Source organism: Ciconia boyciana, chromosome 1 (genome assembly GCF_034638445.1).
Source record: "Ciconia boyciana chromosome 1, ASM3463844v1, whole genome shotgun sequence".
In the NCBI taxonomy this organism is placed as follows: Eukaryota; Metazoa; Chordata; class Aves; order Ciconiiformes; family Ciconiidae; genus Ciconia; species Ciconia boyciana.
In genome coordinates, this window is record NC_132934.1 from 65,574,888 (window position 1) to 65,594,407 (window position 19,520).

The 19,520-nt window shown below is 41.6% G+C and overlaps 1 protein-coding gene across 4 annotated transcripts in view; it reads left to right on the forward strand.

The window, feature by feature from the left end:
* Positions 1-19,520, forward strand: part of DGKI (diacylglycerol kinase iota) — a 241,745-nt gene that overhangs the window by 200,986 nt on the left and 21,239 nt on the right. For all 4 annotated transcript variants that reach the window (XM_072872233.1, XM_072872242.1, XM_072872248.1 and 1 more), the window contains 3 exons: positions 260-285; positions 16,466-16,503; positions 18,050-18,170. In XM_072872233.1, coding sequence (XP_072728334.1) covers positions 260-285; positions 16,466-16,503; positions 18,050-18,170 — 185 coding nt within the window. The remainder of the gene's footprint in view (positions 1-259; positions 286-16,465; positions 16,504-18,049; positions 18,171-19,520) is intronic.

Sequence of the window (19,520 nt, forward strand, 5' to 3'; positions counted from 1 at the left end):
GGCATGAGTGCTTAACAGTGCAGCTGTCAGCTGTCTTATGGGTGTGACTCCATACGGCCACTCTGGTCTGCAGAACCTGCTCACTGTCTCTGCCCTTTTCTGCTCTTTTCTTGTCAGATGCTTTCCAGTCCTCCCTTCTAAGTTAGCCCAAGAATAAAACCTTCCAATTCCTCCATACTGTATTCCCCACAGTGACATTGAACCTTATTTGTGGCCTTTCCATACCAAAGATTGACTGGACTTTGTTGTTTTATTCCAGGTCACCGGTCTCTTCAGAAGATCAAGGTAAGATGTGTTTTGTAGATACTGATAGCATATTAAGAATGAGACTAAAGGCTAGCTGTAAGCTATGTTTTAACACAGTTGTGGTGGAGAAAAATGACTTTATAAAAATGAAACTTTGATGTTGCTCAAACTTTGTTCACCCCTAGACATCAAGTGCGTGTTCATTTAGTTCATTTAGTTGGGGCTGGCAGAAGTTAAGCCTGTATTGAGTTATTTGTAAAATGAATCTTGCTCAAGCAAACTGAACTATTTCAAGTGTTCACAATTTATTCACACAAATGCATAGGGCTTCACCTATGAAAAATTATGTGCGGGCTTAAAGGATGATATGAGATGAAGATGAGCTGACCTCTTGTGACTCTTATAGGACAGCACCTTTGTAGCAGAGGAGAGTGGATTGTGTTCAAAGGCTTGAACCCAAGTTATCTTGGGTGAACACTAAAATCAGTTTGGTAGCACGGTGTGGAATTTAGTGCCGCTAGGAGTTTCTACACATAAAAATCTCATGGCTTGAGTAGCAAGTGTTGCAGGTTATGGTAATATACTTGCTCTGAAGGAAACTGAAGGATCTGATGTTTCCCTATAGACTAAAGAGGGAGTTTGCAGAAACTAGCTGGTTAATAACTATGACCTACTTAGGTGCTTAGAGCTAGGTGGTATAAATATCCCTCTAGAGTACATTGAAGTATAGTTGCATTGGTACTGAAATCCCGAGGCATACTGCAAGTGAGGTGGTAATTGCACTGGCAGAGTTGCACAAGGAATGGAAAAAAAAAAAAAGGGGGAGATTGTAACTGAGAGGGGAAAGTGCATCATGTAGCTCTGAATCTGGAATATTATTTTGGACCACAAAAGAAAAAAATATCTATTTTCTTCTGGCATTCAATTAGGGTGCAATTACACAATCAGCAAAATTTCTGGACAATACAGTAAGTATTATTCAAGAAAGGTCCAGACAGGGAATAGCAAGGACTATTGCAAATGCAGATGTAAGGAGGTCTGAGCCTGGAAGTATGTCACTGAAGTATGTGCACTTGGAGTGTGGAGTGACAAGTTAGGTATCAACCTACATTGTCCTTGGCTCCAGCCAAGATCTTTTTAGTCCAGCATAGTGGCTGTCAAAAATATCGTCATTAATAAATTCTCTTCCATCTCCTTGACGTGTCATTTCTTTACTAAGAAAGTTATAAAGAAAGTAATAAAAATGGGCAAATGTGTCAGACCAAAGATATATCTAGCCCATCTAGTTCATTCCTAGTGTCCGATAGCAGTGGATCCCCTGACAAGAGCACAAGAATGGCAGAAGTATACAGTTTGAATTTCCTGGTGTACCCTATCAACTTCCCGTGATTTACAGCTCATTGACTTTGTGAACCAGAGGCAGTTTTCTTGTTTAATAGTTCATCTGCTTTTTACCATGACCACAGCTTCTTAATATAAAGTACTGGACACTTGTGAGAAGTTAATAGTATACTCCCTTTCTCCAACCCTCAGAAGAAATTTGAAAACATTATGGTCTAATATACTATTTCAAGACCTGGACTCAAGCTGCTTGTCAGTGCATAAGCTTGTTAGTGATAGACTGCTCTTGCTTTTTCATTTCCCTTGCATTTGTTCTATTGCTCCATTTTTATCTATTAATGGAGCAACAGACAGTGTAAATGTATTTCCTTGTATGTCTTTAAACTTTAGTATTTCCTGCTGTCATAATGCTTTCCTTCTTTCCACTGTTTTTATACTGTTCTAGTTTTTCACAAAATCTTCCTGTTTGCCATCTACCATCTGCTGCCAGGGTCTGGCTTTTCAGGTTTGATAAACATCTCTGAATAGCCTCTTCCTTCCCTTTCTTTCCTTTCTCTCATAAGAAACCTCCTCTGAAATGCAGAGTGGAAGGCCTGTGTTTCCTTGACCAATTAGTGATGTGATAGTGCTAGTTATTAGAAGTTTTGTGTGGAGTATCTAACTAGATTTGTCATCCATGCAAATATGCAGGAGCTTCTCTCAAACACAAAAGATTTCACATGCACCAGTGACTTTTCAGAAAGAGAGGTCCAATACTTGGATTTCCTCTCTCCCACTATGCCATATATAGACCATGGTAAATGACCACAGTACTAGAAGGAAAATGTGACAGAAGTGCTGTAGCACAAGCTGTTTTGAACCTAGGTGCTTCTCAGCCCACTTTATGCATGTGTGGAGGCATCTAAAATTAGTCTTGGATCTGAAACGTCTTATCTAAACAAAAAAGGGAGGGTCCAGGACACAGCTGAAAACTTATCTCTGAATTGCCTGTCTTTTATGGTGTTTATGCAGACCTCTCCTGGAATATTTTTCTTGGAGTAGGTATCCAGGAGTCGGTTTTGAGACTCTTATTTTCATTAATAATCAGTACTGAATTGTGTGCTTATTCAAGATGTTAAACATTCATGTGTAGTTTTATAAGGCAATAATGCTTTGGGGTGCACAGTGGGGCAAGATCCAACTGTAGAATAACCTACCCTCACTGGCATCAATCTGTGTCCGTTGTTTCAGCTGCTCTTCCCTCATATGGGGCACCTTCCTAGTGCTGATTTTCTGATGACGTGATGTGTTGGCCATTACTGAGAAAAGGTGCTTTTCTCATTTGTGTTGGATCTTTTGCTTTAACTTCCCATTTGGTTCCTGATCTTTGTTTTCTCTTCTTTAATCTTCAGTCCTCATTTTTTCTTCTACTGTTTCTCTGTGTTTCTTTCTTTTCATCATCCTTGTCTCCCATTTCAAACGTCTCTTTCCCCTTGACCATGAGGTTGCATTCTGCATAGGTTCTTGTGTTGTGCTCCTCACTTTGGTTTCTGAATGTCCTGCTTCTCCTCAGTGTGGGCTGCCTGCTTCAGGCATTAGTTTCAAGCAGTAGCTGTAGCATCTGTAGTGTAGCAACAGAGCTGCTACCAGAATTAGCATCTAATGTGAGTGGCACTTCCATTAATCCCTGACAGGACAATGCATTATGCTCTCTTGAAGAGAGGGCGAGGATAAAGCACCATCTGTCTGGGACTGGGCATCTACTGAACAATTCTAACAGCACACAATGCTCCTTGTTGTGGACACGTGTTAAAGGCACCTTTATCAGTTACAAAACAGAGCCATTTTAATTGGCACAGAAAGAGAAACCGTACTGCTAGAAAATCCCAAATTTCAAAAGAAAAAAAACAAAACCTCTTAAAGATTTTGGAAGGTTTGTGTCTTTGTTCTTGGTACAGGTAGTTAGGAAATACATAACTAAAGAGTGAGATCCATCTTCTTTCCTTCTCTTTTTTTTTTAATTAAAAAAACCCAAGCAAACTACAAAAAGAGCAGACAAAACCTCTAACCCCCAAATTCCCTAACTGACTGACAAAATGGAACAAAGCGCAGTAGTTTAGACAGGGGATTAGGGTGATGTCTGTGAAGAATGAAATAGAAGGGCTACCTGTTCAGTCAGGTGGGCCCTGGTGCAGTTACATGCCCTGCAGCCTTGGAGGACAATGGTCTTTCTTGGGGTGTTGGGACTGGCTGAGTCAACAATAGGCAAGTGGCAGGGCCACAGAAGGTCTGGTGGATGTCATGAGAGAGGGGACAGGCAGCTCCCCTGTTAGTGAATGGTACCACCTACTGCTGTATTTTCACTCTGTAAAAATCCCGGTCTTATGCTCAGGAGGCCTGAAGCTGTTGGAGGTTATTGAAAGAAGCCATATCCATTGTTTCCAGGTCAGGTATGGTACTGTGATGGGAATGCAGATTTCTACTGCATTGCCTGGCCAGTACACAGTCATTCGCTGATTATTGTTGAGTGAATGATTGAGGTTTACCAAACCCTTCCTTCATCCAGCACCTTTCAACACTGCACTGGACACTGTATATATGCTAGATCATGCCCTGCCCACTTTTGTTCACAGCCGGCCTGCAGAAATCAGTCTACAAATTTTCCAATGCTAATGCATTGAATAATATTCTTATATTTTACATTACTTTTGGTCTAGCTTCGTCTGGGTTGTTTACCATTCTCTGGTTACCCTGTGTAACTGAGTTGGCTGTTCTTCATCATCACCTGAACAACTGAGGGAAATGCTCTCAAAAAGAACACAATGAGTTCCATTTCAGTCTTCTGAAAAAAAACCCCAAAAACCAGCAAACTCGAGTGATGTGTGGACATTGGCATGTTATTTATCTAATGTCAACTTGGAGCTGATGCAGCTCAATACTTGTTTGCCTAACTTCAAACAGAGGAACCTTGCCTTTGATGGAACTACTCAAAGTTTTAAGTGGCTATACTAAGGCATCTCAAGTAGCAGTCAACCCCAGTGCTTAGTCCTTATGCATCTGAGTTGCATTCTGATCTGGAGACAGGAGGTTCCAAATATTTATGTCTCTGGTCTCTTGCTCTTCTTATTTCTCTATAAACCCATCAAACTGGGCTTTTTGCCTTGTTTGCTTCTAGCAGACGTGCTTTTTTGCTGTACCAGCGTAATTTCTAGCAAGCTTTGCTGTGATTAAACTCAGTTGTTGTTTGTTTTCTTTTTTTCCTGCAATAGATGCCAAATTCATGAGGGAATAGGGGACAACTCAGAAATTCCGACAAGAAGCAAATATATTCAAAAGAGAAATTTTGGAGACAGTTAGTTATTACAACATCATAATATGATACAAAGGGTGAAGATGAAGGATGATATTTCTGCTTGGAAAGATGAATGGCGATGCTCAAAGGTCTTTCAGATTCTGGCAGATGGTGGTTCCATGATGATACTTAGAGTCATCCAGTCTGGATATCCTATCCTTAGGAGGGATTTGTGCAGAGCCAGGAGTGCATTAGAAGTGAAGTGAGTTTAAATGGTGACCTTCAAATTAGCCTCTATTAGAAGAGTTTTCCACAGGGATTGCTTGGCCCAGGTTCAAACTGGAAGCTTGGGGTGGGAGGTGTAATTCTGTCTCTCTATATCCCTCTGGATGGATAGAGCTGCTGTATGAATTATAAGGAAGGGAGTGATCAAGTGTGTGCATGGAAGGCAGTGGCAGCTCCATCCCATACAGCAAAATGCTTTGCTATGCAGTATCTGCTCCTGCCTTGGAGTAGAATGTGCTGTGCATTACGGTATTTGCTCCAATGTTGTCTGCTCCATTAAAGAGAGGAGGTCTGAACCCATGCAAGGAGGAAGATGGATGTAGGAGCCCCAGAAAAGAGCACCAGAGCTGAGAACACTTCCTGGGATCTCCAATACCTGGGATTTCCTGTTGTCCCTGGCAGCCTGTGGGACCATGGACTTCACTCTCTCAACCTTCTTTCTTCTTTCTGGAGCCACTGCCCACTAGTCTTGCTTGTCACAGTCTGCAAAGGGACGTTCTCCTCAAGAATTTTTAAGCATCCTGCCATCCTGAATAAGAGGATGAGCAGGGAACTACAGATGAACCCAATCATCTAGGTGCTGATAGAATTTAAAAAAAAAAAAAGGCACCTCTGTTTTGTACACCAGATTCCTTCAACAGAGAGTGTGATGGTTTTGTGCAGCTCCAGCTGAGAAGCTATATTCTTCAGGGTGATGTTGCAGCCGTTTACCTAGCAACAAATTGAGATGTCTTGGAATGCTTTCTCTGAACAGATCAAAGACAGTACAGTGGGGGGGTTCCTGACTGCAGGTATTTATTTTGATTAATTAGCCACTTTGGGAAGAAAGCCCGCCTGGATAGTGTTTTAAAAGTATGTCTGTGGCCAGCTAAGCCAACAGTTGCTTGGGGATCTGCTCTGAGTTTGTTCATTTACTTTGCAGCTCAGCAGAGGCTGGTATCGATGCAGAGCCCTGGTACCTGTAGTAAGAGAAAGCATTCTGTCAAAGCACTTGTCTAGCGCTGAGGGAGGTCCTCTCTGCCCAAAACCTTTAAAAGGTGCCTATGCCCCACCTCTCATCACATCTAAGCAGGCTGAGGGGTTAGCAGGCAGCTGTGAGGAAGAGGATGTGGGCATCTGAATGAGTAATAGAGGAAAACTGGGAAACGTTTCTTTCCAGATGGCCACTGCCATTATCCCTTTCCCCTCAGGAGGAAGCAGGAGTAAGGAATGTGTTGTCTGAATCAGGGCACCTATTTTCAAGCAGAAGCCCTGGGTAACCTTACAACCTACTTTGCTCCTGTTTTTTGTTTCTGATGGAAGCTGCTCATGGTCAGATAAGAGTGGCAACTTGTTAAAGTAAAACAAAATAACCAATTGGCTCCACCCACCGAAAACTCTGGCCAGCAAATAAATGCTTGAACTGACCTTCAGTTTATTTAGTCCTACTGTGAAGTCCTAGCTTGTTGAGGAAGAGTTACTTAGATATTGCCAGGCAAAGGCACTGCAGCCAGCCTTACAGTGGCAAAAAACCTGAAGGGAGTGTGGTAGGAGTGCCTGTGATAGTAATGGTCCACCAAGTAAGGGAAGGGGGAGGAACAGTGTGGCCCACAATGTTCTTTTTTTTTTTTTGCTATCGTTTTCATTTTTAAATTAAAAAAAAATAATTGCTTAATTATTTTACCTAGAGTTCTCTTCCTGCCAAAGTAATGCCACTCTGTTGATAAAGTGGCTGCATTAGTCAGCCAAAATCTTCCCTGCCTTGTGTTCTCGCTTGATCAGAGACATTTTCCTCCACCACATCGCTCCTGAAAATGACATTAATTGTTCCTGTCTTGGCTTAAAAATAAAAATGGTGGAAGGGAAAAGGAAAGGAAAAAAGTGACAATGTCTGCCAGATGGTACTTAGTTTATCTTCAACTGTTCTTTGGGTTTTTGGACCATTTACAGAGGAAGTCCTTTTTCTTTACGGTCATCCCTTCTTTTGTTAATCTGAGTTAAATGGTCTTGCAGGAAAAGTTCGGCATTATGGTCTGAATACTTCCACCCCTAACTATCAACTGCACACTCAGCTCAGCACCAGTGCCACATGAACAATTCAGGGTGGACTCTAATTGGCATCAAAGTACCTTTAAACTAGTCTGACAGTGCAAATGGGGCCTTAAAGGCAGCTTGGGTGTAATTTACATCTGCTTGAAAGCCTCTTTATCCTTCCAGAGTTGTATGAAGGGACTTCTGTGTAAGTGAGAATTTAGCCTTTCTTTCCCTCCAGCAAGCCTGTGTAGTTATTTTTACTTTTTTTTCCTCTCTAAACAGTGGTTTAATGCTGTGTGTTGTTTGAATCTAAAATTCTTAAAAGGAGAAGGTTTATAATGCATATTTATAACCACCCGAGTAATGGATGATTTTTTGCGTGTTAAAATTTTTGTCTTATTCCCAAGTTAGGCATACATTGCAGTCAAAACTGTGTCAGGTTTCTCCTTTGAATCTGCCCAGGATGCGGTGCTTTTGTAACTAAAGGACAACCCACAAATGTTTCGAAGGGTTTTCTACCTCTTTGTGCAATCCTAGAAATAGATGTTACTGAGGTTTGACTTATTCAGAGGGCCAGCATGCTTCAAAAGTGTGTCTCAAACCACAGGAGAATGTGTGCTCATGCACACGTTTCCCTGTACAGATGGATTAGCTCGAGATGCTGTGTGAAGGCCTTCATAATATTCCCCTTGCTGAATAGTCATCAGACGTCTGTGTCTGGCTGCGGTTCAGCTGATGTGCTTTTGAGCTTTTGGTTGCAGCAGGTTGCCGCACTGTCGGTTTTCTTGGTCTCTTGGGAGCATTTTGAGCTCTCAGTCTCTTTATTTGGTTTTCTTTCACGGAAGCAGTGCCTCACAGCACTGCTGTCGTGAGCTACCTAGACTGGTGCCGTTGCTCTCAGATTCCCTAAGAAGCCTAACCCTTTTCCAAAGCTGAAATCCTGGGGGGAAATCTTGTTTACCACCTGTTTCTTTAGGATAGTGGGTAGTGGCAGCAAACAAATACACTTTGGAAAAATTTTAGAAATCAATTACTTTAGCCAGCGCTATGTTCTAGGCAGGAAGGTTGGATGGCAGGATACTATGGATGGCAGGATACTATGCTCTAGGCAGGAAGCCTCTAAACTGCATGTATTTCTGCTGTCATATTTCCATCACGGTTTGTATACAGTCTTCGGGCTGAGGCAGAACTCTTCTAGCAAACCCAGGAACCTTTCCCCATTCCCCATTCCCACGCCAGACAGCTTTCAGATGCAGACCGCCAGCATCTTCTTCCTCATGGCTGATGTTAGATTAGAGATACTGCTGACATATAGGGCTAGACTTTCTAAAATGGCTAGTCAGAGACTTTATTTCTTTTTAAGCTATAATTGGTGTTTATAAGTTGATGTCTCTTCAGGCTTACAGGCAATCAAGTTCCCCATCAAAATGTCCCTTGTTTAGTTGTAATGCTGCCTCTTTCTTGAGCATTGAAATGTGAAACTGTTTCTCCTGGTCTGTTAGCCATCTTTTTGCTGAAAATTTTCCATTTTGATTGCTCAGCACCAAGTTTAAAAATTGTGCAAAAATATTATTCTGTTTTGTGCAATAATTTTTTCTTTTACTATATGTCAGCTTTAGTTCAATGTGGAGGTAAAAATCAGCAAAAAAAGAAAACAAGATGGAGGTTAACACCTGATACAGATATACCCAAGAGTCTTACTACCAAACAGCACTACTAAGCTTTATGTTCAGGCAAATTCCCCAGCAGTACATGGGCTGTTTTAACAGGGTATTCTCATGAAGATGTTATCCCACAAGTGTGCGCTCGTTTACCCGGTGTGCGAGACGCCGATATACACACAGGGCAGAGGTATTTTATTTCATGTCTGCGCAGAGATGGGTGCTAGGTGGTAGCTCCACAAAGCTAGCACAAAGTTCAGTGATGCAGGTACAATATTTATATGGTCTAGTTATACGTATGCGTAAGTAATTACACAAAGCAGTTTCCTATGGGTCTACATTTCTCTTATTTCAACTTAAAGCTACAGCGCTACTTTAATATTCTGCGCATGCTTGTAGGAAGTGGGGGAGCGTAGCTTTCTTTGGTCTTTAATTGAGTCGGTGGTTGTGATCTCCCCCTGCCGTCTTTACCTTTCCCGTAGTTTCTGTAAATCTCGTTGACTTCATGTAGTGCTGTATCCTCCCAGCCCAGCAATCTCCCTTATAACAAGATGTTTCCTTTACCAGTCCTTGAAGTTCCTCGTCTTAGTTTCTTCTTCAAAGGTTAGTGATTAACGAGGCCTGCATATTCCCCTTTTATCAGTCTCTTAGTTTTTCTTCAAGGGCACATTTGTTAGCAAGGCATGTGTTGTTTATACAAAAAGTGTCTTGTTTTATAAGGCCTCTATGGCCCTTACATCAAAAATGGACATTTTTTGCCTGAACACAGCTTTTCCTGTGCACAGCTATAAGGAAAAATTCAGTCCTGATGGTTATGATAGAACTAAATATTTGTGTCCTTATCTTGGCTTAAGTTGTACACTGTTATAATAACAGGTTCCAAAGAGGGGGTGTGTCCCTTATAGGGGCTTGGTGCAACTTTTTTGGCCCTACCAGTTAGCCTATATTCAGGGACCTTTGCCCCATTCTATTGGGAGGAAAATTTAGTTGTAAGAGTCAGACAGCTGTTTGACGTAAAGTCCTTTTTCAGTGAACACAGAAGTGATTTTCTCGTGCAGAAGTTCAAGCAAGTCTTCATAGTGGACATTTTGCTTTTGCTGCTTTTATTTTTGCTAGCCTTTTGCTCTCTTAAACCCACACAAAACTTTAGCCATTTATTTCTGGGGTTTTTGCCAGCATCTAGGAGACCCCCTCAACCCACAAGGCTTAACTTCCGTTTACTTTTCTTCATGGTCTTCGGTAGTGGCTTCCAGTACTTGCAGGTGCATAAAATACACGAAAAAACATTTAATTGCTCCTTCCACTCAGCTTACCTTCAAAGAGAAATATTTAAGCATCATCAGCTTTGGTGAGACTTGAGATTGTGTGTAGATCAAACACCTGTGAGCTCACAGTCATTCCAACAAAGTGTTATTAATTTTGTAATTTAATTTCTCAGTTATGTAGACAATTTGGCATATGTATTTTAAAAGTGTTTTTTTCTTCTGTAGCTTTAAAAGAAGGTTAAATATTGGGGAGAGGTAAAGGGTTTGTAAAAGCTCAAATGCAGAGATTTGCAACCTTTTTTCACCATGGATCCCTAAAACTTTTCTATGGGACTGGCAGACCCTTCAAAAATGTCAAATGTATGCACTGCTCTATATCTTAGATGCTTGTTTTTCATAGTCACCTCGGAAGGGAAGTAGTCCACAAACCAATTCCCCGTGGTGCCCTGTAACCCTTTTATCTGCAGGCCAAGGTTGAAAATCATGGCTAGAGTAGAAAAACGTCAGTTCTGTACATTTCTGGGTAAGTTATGTTACTGTCAGTTTTTCATATTAGATTTGATCTTTACTAGATTGTACAATGCTATTACAAGCAAATTGTTGTTTACAGAGAAAAGAATATTTCTGAATGATAATCTATACAGACTTCACACTCACTTGAGAGTGTAGCTTTTTGAGTGATTGAAACAGAAGTGGTTATTGATTTCTATAAAACTAGTGGGATATTAAGAATGAGGGCTTGTTTTCTTATCATTTCTGTAATGCTGATCTTTAACAGCTCAGAAGACTCCAGCTGTGTAAAAGCACTCTTCTAGTCAGGGTCAGCTTTTAACTTCTCAACATGTAAAACTAATTACTTTAAATTTCTGACTCCATGAATTTCACAAAGTCTACAACAGCAATAAAGAGCTGGAAATGTTCTGGAAGCTAATGACAGGCCAAGTTAAGTTTAATAACTCTCAAGAAATTTCATGATGTCACCTTCTGCTGCAGTTTCTTTTTCATTATCAGCTCAGCAAGGTTTGAGCGAAGCAGTATTTCATAAGGTGTTCCTTACGAGTTCCCCAGCGCAAATCTAGTAGAAGATGGTGGTGGACACTGAGGCTCAAATTCTGGGGGCCCCACACTAAAGCTCTAATGTCTCATATTTTTTATTAGCTGCCTCTAACCAGTAAGAAACATCCAGCACTGAAATGCAGATGCCATATCAATTCCAAGCCCTGAATCAGTGCGTTAGCTGTGTCTTAGAAAGGGCTGGACAGTTGCAGGCCCTGCCTGATAAGTGAGATTTCTACAAAGCCCTGATCACTTCAGACCATCAGCTGTCTTATTGAGTCTTTTGAAAGAGCTAAAGATTTTATGAGCCCTAGTTCTGTTGGAGTTATGGTAGTTGAATTCTGCCATAATTTCCTATGTGCTTAAACGTTGTCATACACTGATCAGATGCATTGTTAGTCTGGTATTTTTTAACCCATGGTAAGATGTATTATTGCAAATAATACTTTGCTCTCGCACTGCATTTCATTCATAGATCTCAAATTGGCTGCATTTTAATTATGGATGTGACAACTCCTTTGTGCAGTACTTATACTTTAAAACAAAGTTTTAAATAATTCTGCCCCCTCCAGTGACAGTTCTTAGACCTTCACTAAAGAATTGCCTGGAGATGGTGAAAGCTTCAAAATAGCCGCACCTTTTTATCAGCATTCTCTGTGGCTTAGTTTGTACAGCAGTAGTGGGTGCAAATATGGTGTGGAAAGGGTCAGATCAGGTGTGCAATCTGACCAGTAAAATCTGAAAGATGTTTATGGTTTATAAATAACTTTTACTCACTTAAAAAGACACATTACTCCTGTACCACTGACAGTGGCAGACTGCAGAACTGTACTGTTCTTTGAGATTCTTTTCAGTGAAAGCCAGCTCCTCTCACTGACTCACTAATAACTAACTTACTAAATATCTTCCATGCCAACCTACTTCAAACAAAGAACCTTGTGATCCTGAGATATTAGCTACAAGGGTTTATAAGAATTTTTTTTCCCATGTTCTTTCTGGAAGTGTTTTAGCAGCAAAATTCTGGCATGATGGTAGCCTGGTGCTGAGCCGTGCTTATGTCCTTGGTGTTAAGCTGATCAGCAGCTTTGGGACCAAGAGGGAATTTTCCTTCAGGGCAGATGGGAAGGGGTAGTTTTTGGTTGAGGTTTTCCTTACTCGTGATGCTTCTGAGAATTTTCCTAGCTTTTGAAGTGAGTGAGATGGTGTCAATGTTTTCTGTCCCTCTCCTGCTGTTTTCTTATGATGTGTTGCAGTCATGGGCCTCTCTTTGTTAGCCCTCACATTTATGAGGAGTTCTCATGCTGCACCTGTATGTTATACAAAGAGTTCCCAAAATTTCTGAGAGCATGAGCACTGCCTGGTCCCAGGAGTATCATACCTTGGAAACCCTTAGAAGGAGGATCCCCCATTTTGCCCTTGTTTGGTTGTCCTCGCAGGTGATCAGACATGTCTCCTGGCATCATGGCATTCTGAAGGATCCCCTCTCTGTCTCAGTTTGGCTCTTAATTTAGGTACTGCAAGTTGGAGGTAATTTTCCCTAGAACTTCTGTAGGGAAGTTCCATGGAGGGAGTTGTGCAACAGGAACTATTGCAGGGATGCCAGGTTGCTTTCTATGGAGGGTTATTTTCTCTTCTGACCATCCAGGCAGCCCTGTGAGATCTCGTAGGCATCTTGCAGCCTCTGAAGTTACTGGGTACAAATACCTCACTCCTTCATTATCTGTTTCCCAGTGTTTAATGGCTGATTTTGCAGCACTGTTTTAATGCTGCTGACTTCACATGCAGAAGCAATTGTGATTTAGTAGGTTAATTTTATGGCTGGGAAGCAAAAAGTTTTGTTTGTTGTAACTTGTGACATTTGTTGTAACTCAGTGACATTAACATATATTTTTAGAATATGAAATAAAACTAGCTGTTTCCAATAGAAACAGTGGGCACTAACATAGAAATAATGAGTGACACATGCCACAGGAAAGGTATTATTTTTGGCATCTGTGGAGGTACTAGTAGGTGTGTTTTGTTTGTTTGTTTTGGGGTGGGGTTTTTTGGTTTTGTTTGTTTGTGGTTTGTTGTTTTTTTTTTAAATGAGGTTTCTTTTGTAAATTGGCCCACAGGGATGGTTAGAACTTCACCTCAAAATTCACCCAGTGGAAACTCAAAGCTGCTAGTCTCTAGCAGCTGTTACATACATAGTCTGCATTTCTGGCTGTCCATATCCTACCAGGTAATTGTTTCTGTCAAGATCCATCACCCTGGGCAGTGATTGACACATTTGCTGGCAGTTTCAGCAGAGAGGTCAGTGATGGAGGAGGGATGGAGCAGGGGCTGTCCGCAGGGATGTACTGGTAGAGAGGGTTGAGCTTCGCTGAGAAGGCAGCCTGGGGAGTCTACCACCGTGGCAGACTGAGTGCTTCCTCGTTATATGGACAGAGCACTTCAGTCTCCAGTCTTGTCAAGCTGTCACCTTTCATCAGCAATAAATCTGCTTGCTAAATAAATGAAAAAGGTAATAAAACATTTTTATTAGTCCTGACAAATGCTTGTCTTAGGAGAAGCTGAGAAAATAATGACTTGATTTAAATATTTATTAAATCAAGTGATTTTTGAGGCATCTTTAAGACCTGAAGGTATTTTATGATATGATAAAACAATTGCATAATTCATGTTATATATTACACCACTGGTGCAGTGTTGCTCAGAAGAAATAAAACCATTCTCACTTTAATGTTTTTAATTTTAAGCTAGCCCAGCATTGCATGTTAACAGGATTTTTGTCCAATTTCTCAGTCTGCTCTCTCTTGTCAATGCCATCTGCTTGCTTGTTTTACCACCTCTTTAACAACCAGGTGATTTTTGCCATCTTCACCCTCCTCCTCAATATGCCCAGCAATCCATTTGGGTTTATGGGGTTAGTGTGATAAGCAATATTCATATGTTTATGTAAATGTGTTCCCTATTCTAAAGAACCTTTCTCCATTTCTAGTTCAATAGCTTCTAAGTCTTCCAGCATCCTGGCTTACAGCACTGAATTATTTTACTGTAGTCTAATCTGCTTGTTATGCCAGCTGGTTTTGTTGATCTGTAATGTATTCATTTATGCAATAGGTTCTACTCTAGCAAAGCACTTAATTTTAAGTGTGCAGGTAGACTTGGTGAAAAGAATGTGATTAGCTCAAAGCTAAGCACCTGCCTAAATGCTTTGCTGGATTGGAGGCTTAGGAAAGAGGGAAAGATTGGTCTAATTATGTTGAATGTGTTTTAGAGCTGCTTTATCCTAATAGCCTTATCACCAGACCAACGTCTGGTTATGGATACTCAATGTGGAAGATTTCTCATGACTTGCCAGGCTTTTCTTTTCACTTCATAGTTTTCTAGATCTCTCTCCTGGCTTTTCTGGCTATAATCTGAAGCATGGTTTGCATAAGAAAATGTATCTCTGCCTCTTAGGAAGTAACTTCAGGGAAGCCATGTCTTAAAATACTGGATGTAAAAGGCAACGAAAAGCTGGTGTCACCAGTTCATTTGACTTTCGCGTGTGTGAGGAGAGCAAAATATTTATACAAGTCCAGACTGCAGTAGCCCACAGAATAAATGTGGCAGTGAGACCGGATCAGCAAAAAAGGAGGAAAAAGATAAAATGAATGAGACAAGGGTTAAATTCTGCTCTGCTATTAATTTGGACTGAGCTGGTATTAGAACTATTGGAAAAAAAAGAAGGACATAAACCACTGGAAATGAAATCTGAAGAAAAGATGTACATGTATTTTTGCAGTTCTAGCTCTTACCTGCTGGTGTTTGTCTTTTTCCATTCTTCAGATCTGTGTGCCCTCACTCCCACAGATGCCAGGGGGATTTGCAGGACTTAGTTTAACTCATGCTCCCTGTAAAACTGCCCTAAATTCAAGGTTACAAGAATTGCTGCTACTGCTTTCCCAAGTCAGAACTTAGCTGGACTGGGTTTTTGCTTTTCCGACTGCTGCGTGGCCAGGGCATGAGGCATTGCCGAGACCAGAAAGCCACGCACAACCCCAGGTGCTTTCAAAGAAAGGGCATTTGTTGAGTCATCTTTGCACTCCCTTCCTCTTCTGCAGTGTTTAGCTTAGATGTGTTGTCATTTCTGAAACCGTAATAAGCTCCTCGTGGAATTCACACTGTGCAGTTTCCTGTGTGTTATTTTTCAGAGGCAAGGCTATGCTATGGTTTTATTTCCCCCTTGTTCCTCCCTACGTGAGCTTTTGGCATCTTTACCAAGGATGGCACTTGAGCAAATGCTTAACTTGATTACGCTGCCTAGACTCGAAGATAGAAATGGGCTTAGGCACTCTTGAAAAAGTATGAACTGAGGCAGATGTTTAATGCTTTCTAAGATGCAAACCAAGTAAGTGCTTTCTCAGGAAGATTATTCATAATTGTTTTTTACTATATATATCATGACAGGGAGAAGGAAGAAAAAAGGAGGAAATAGCCGCATAGCAGTAGATTTGTAACAGCTTCTCATGTTTGTGGCTACTTGCCACCACGGTGTTTTTAGATGAGTGCAGCCTATACATAGGGCAGTACAGAGTCCCAGGCTTTTGCCTGCCTTCCTTCTTTTTAACGGGCATGGGACAGACAGTAGTGGGTAGTGAGCAGCTCCCAGCTCTGTGCACAGCTCAGTCCTGCCTTGCTGTGAGCTTTTGTTCACTTTGCCTCTCGTTGTCTCTCTTTCCTTCTGTGTCTGTTTAAATGACAAAGGCTAAAAAGGTGGGGACTGGCTCCTGCTCTGTGTTTGACCCTGCCTGCCAAACCCATGGGACTTGCTGCCTACTGGCATGTCAAAATGTTTTTGTAATACCAATAATTATTAAGAAATTTCTATTTTGCCACCTAATCATCTGCAACTTGAGACTCTCAATGTATTTGAGACTGACTGACCACTCCACGGTCAGTATGAATAAAGTCGGAGAGGTCTGAGGATGCTTTCAGGTTCTCTGTGTTTGACATTGACGTCTTCAGTGATGGCTCAGGTGCCAGAGACTTGGGCCCACCCTGTGGACACTGTTGAAAGGTCCCTGAAATGTCTCAAGGCAAAAATTCAGATAGAAGCAGGCAGTTCCAGGGCAGCATTGGAAACGCTGGCTTGATGTCCCTATAGCTTTCGTGCAACATGGGCAGTCTTCCATCTGCCTGCCAGTGCAGGGTTTGCATTGGTTTTGATAGTATATGAGAATGCAAGTGGATTGAGGCATTGGTCTTAACTTGCACATACTGTGAGCTATGTTCTCAGCTGTGAGGCTGTATGCTTAATGCTTTCTGCCTAACATTAGTTTTCTGTTTGTCTTTTGCAGCACTTTTACAGGCAGTCATAGCTGGTGATCTGCTGAAGGTAAGTACAGAGCACTGAGTGTCCACTTTTTCACAGCTTTTTGCAGGTCTGATATACTATAAATTTTATCACACCTCTGCTCAAAACATAAATAGACTGCTGTAGGGACTGCTGGCAAGTGCCATTTTACAGCCTTTCCAGGAAACCCTGAATATTAGGGGAACACATCAGTCAGGTGAGATGTGAAATTTGAGTGAATAGGATTTGGTGTTAGACAGCACCTTTCAGCCCAGGATTCATAGCGCACTGCACAGAGCAATGTGTCAGTTACCAACAGGGAAATTACTATACTGGCAAATGCAACACTGAACAGCAGGGTAGTTCTGACACAGCTTTTCACAGTAAAGGATATTTTACGGCAGTGAGGTTGGTGGCCAAGCCCCTAGAGTTCCTAGAGGCTTCTTAACTTCTACCTAGGCAACCACCAGACCAGGTAGAACAAACCTCAGCTTGTTGTTTTATCGTCTGATGGATGTCTCAAAACATGTAGTGTCTTGGTATTGTTAGTTATTGGGAGGAAAGGGCACCCATGCAAAACTGTTTTGTGCCCCAAAGTCTGAAGTTCCATGTCTGACAGTTATTCAGGCTGCGTTTTTCAGTAGCCAAGTCAGGATTTGAAAACATGCCCTCGAATTTGGATGAGGACTGTGATTAATGATTGCAATTTTATCAGCGAGAAGCCAGCTTGGAGCCATTTGTAAAAATGACAGTACTGTTAGGCCAACTCTTTGCCTGCAGGTACCCCTTCTATACCTCCGCCCCTGCGCTTGTGGCTGCGGTATCTAGGGAGCAGTCCTTCAACCAGCAGTCATAAAAATATTGTCCCCTTTCTGCTTCTTGAAAACTTTTTGCCTGAGTTTGCTTTGACAGGGAAACGTCTGGCCCTTCTTTGGATGTACTGCATCATAAATTATGCCCCACTGTCGCAATCCTCTCCCTCTTTTCTGCAGTGATCTGCACTGCAAAGCCCCCCCAGAATTTGCAGCACTTCTGAGACCTGGCCGGTTGCTGTTTCCTGCCCGTTCTTACCCTGTGTAGTGCTTCCCCCTCTGCCAGCCCCAGGCAGGGGCCAGAGAGTGAGAAGGGAGCTCTGGGGCAGCTGAACTCAAAAATCCTCCCTGCGGATTTTCGAGTTGGAGTTTTCTGATGTAGTCAGAAAGCGTTTGTCACCTGTGCTGAGGAAAATTGGTAATTCTCAGTAGAGAAGCCAGAATTTTCTATCAAATACATATGTTTTAAAATGTCCCAACAGCTTCTCCAGAAGTGGTTTGCAAGCATTGCTAGCAAGCAATAATTCATTGCCAGTAGAGTAGCAATCTCTCATTGTTTAGGAAATACAAAACTGCTCTTCTTAACCCATATAAGTGTCAATACTTCTAGTTTCAGATATTTTTTCATTGGGGCCTAAAAGCTGGCTTTAAAGTAATAGTTTATTTCATTTTATTCCATTTTTCTGCTGACGTCCTATGAAAATTAGTAAACAATTTGCCTGCATATTTGTTTTTCTGCTCCTCCCATCTTATCCTTCTGTGTGTTTTTTTTCCAGTTCATAGAATGCTGTAAAAAAGGAGCCAATTTGTTAATCCAAGGACCTGATCACTGCTCCTTGTTGCACCATGCTGCCAAGACCGGGCATGGCGAGATTGTGAAATACATCCTGGAGCATGGTGAGTCACAGTGGGCAAAGCCACAGAGAGCTGTACTTCAGCCAAGGGTCAGTCGGGTAAAACCACACCATGCGGCTGGAAGTGCCCTCTCATCTGTGGTCACCCTCAGCAAAATGTCCACCTGCAGCATGTGTGAGCAGGAGGCCAGGAATGTGGTAGCAATGACAGCGATGGCTCCAGATAAAGAGAAAGTGTGGAAACAAAAATAAAGATGACTTTTGAGAAGGATGGGTGTTTTCACAGTTGCGTCAGTTGAGGGGCTGTGAAGAAGCAGTGTGATGCTCTAGTTAGAACCTCTGGCACAGGAATCCTCTGAACTAATTTGTTTTCCATTAGGGCATATGTTGTAGAAAGCATCTAATCTCCATTAAAACATTTACAGTGATGGAGAGCCCATCCAACCATTGGTATTATTTCAGTATTTAAGAACACACTGGTTAGGAATCTGTACATTTATTTCTGGACTGCATTTGCCTAGCTTCCCTTCCAACCTTCCAATATGATGTCTCTGTTAGATTCAAGACCACACGATAACAAAAATTTATGGTCTCTGTTTTATATTTATAGGCTGTGATCATGCCATTTCCCTTTTTTCCTTTCAACTCTTTTTATCTTTGTCAGTAACCGGATTGCAGGCATGCTAACACAGGCTATGCAGCAATTTGTGTGTGTACATATGTTTGAAGCAGTCACATTTAGGAGTTTCTGCCTGTTGAACTACCGTAATCTTGTTCATTGGTTGCTGGAGAGTGATACAGTAATATTGTCACTGCTCTGCACGCGGAGCTAAGGTCCCAGTGATCAGCCTCCTGCACTGTAGGAAATGTTTTCTAGTCCTTTAAATGTTCTTGTAATTCTTTTCTGATCCCTCTTCAAAATATTAATGGCTATTTTGACTTCTGGATGTCAAAATCAGCTATATTATTTCAGCAGCAGTATTAGCACTAAACACAGAGACTGCCTCTGGCAATTGGAATAAGTGTTAGCTAATGCTCAAAAGTTACTGCAGAAATTTTACAGAGGGAAGAAAAAAGCACAACTCATAGGAAAGGAAGAAGCAATAATCCATCTGTTAACATTTGTGTTAATTGGGATGGGATTTAGCTCGAGCTTGACTCCTAAATTTAGGTGTTTGTTTACAAGTGTCATGTAACCTGTGGGTCTGAGTTCCCGTACTGTCAACAGAGATCCACGACTCAATTACTTTGCTCCTGTATGACAGAGGTACTAGAGGAGACCTGTCCTCTTTCAATGGCAGATGGAAGTGAGGAGGGCATCTTTAATAGCAGCAGATTTCCAGCATGACTAGCTCAAGGGAGACCCTAGTCAAAGTGGTCATTGCAGCCCAGC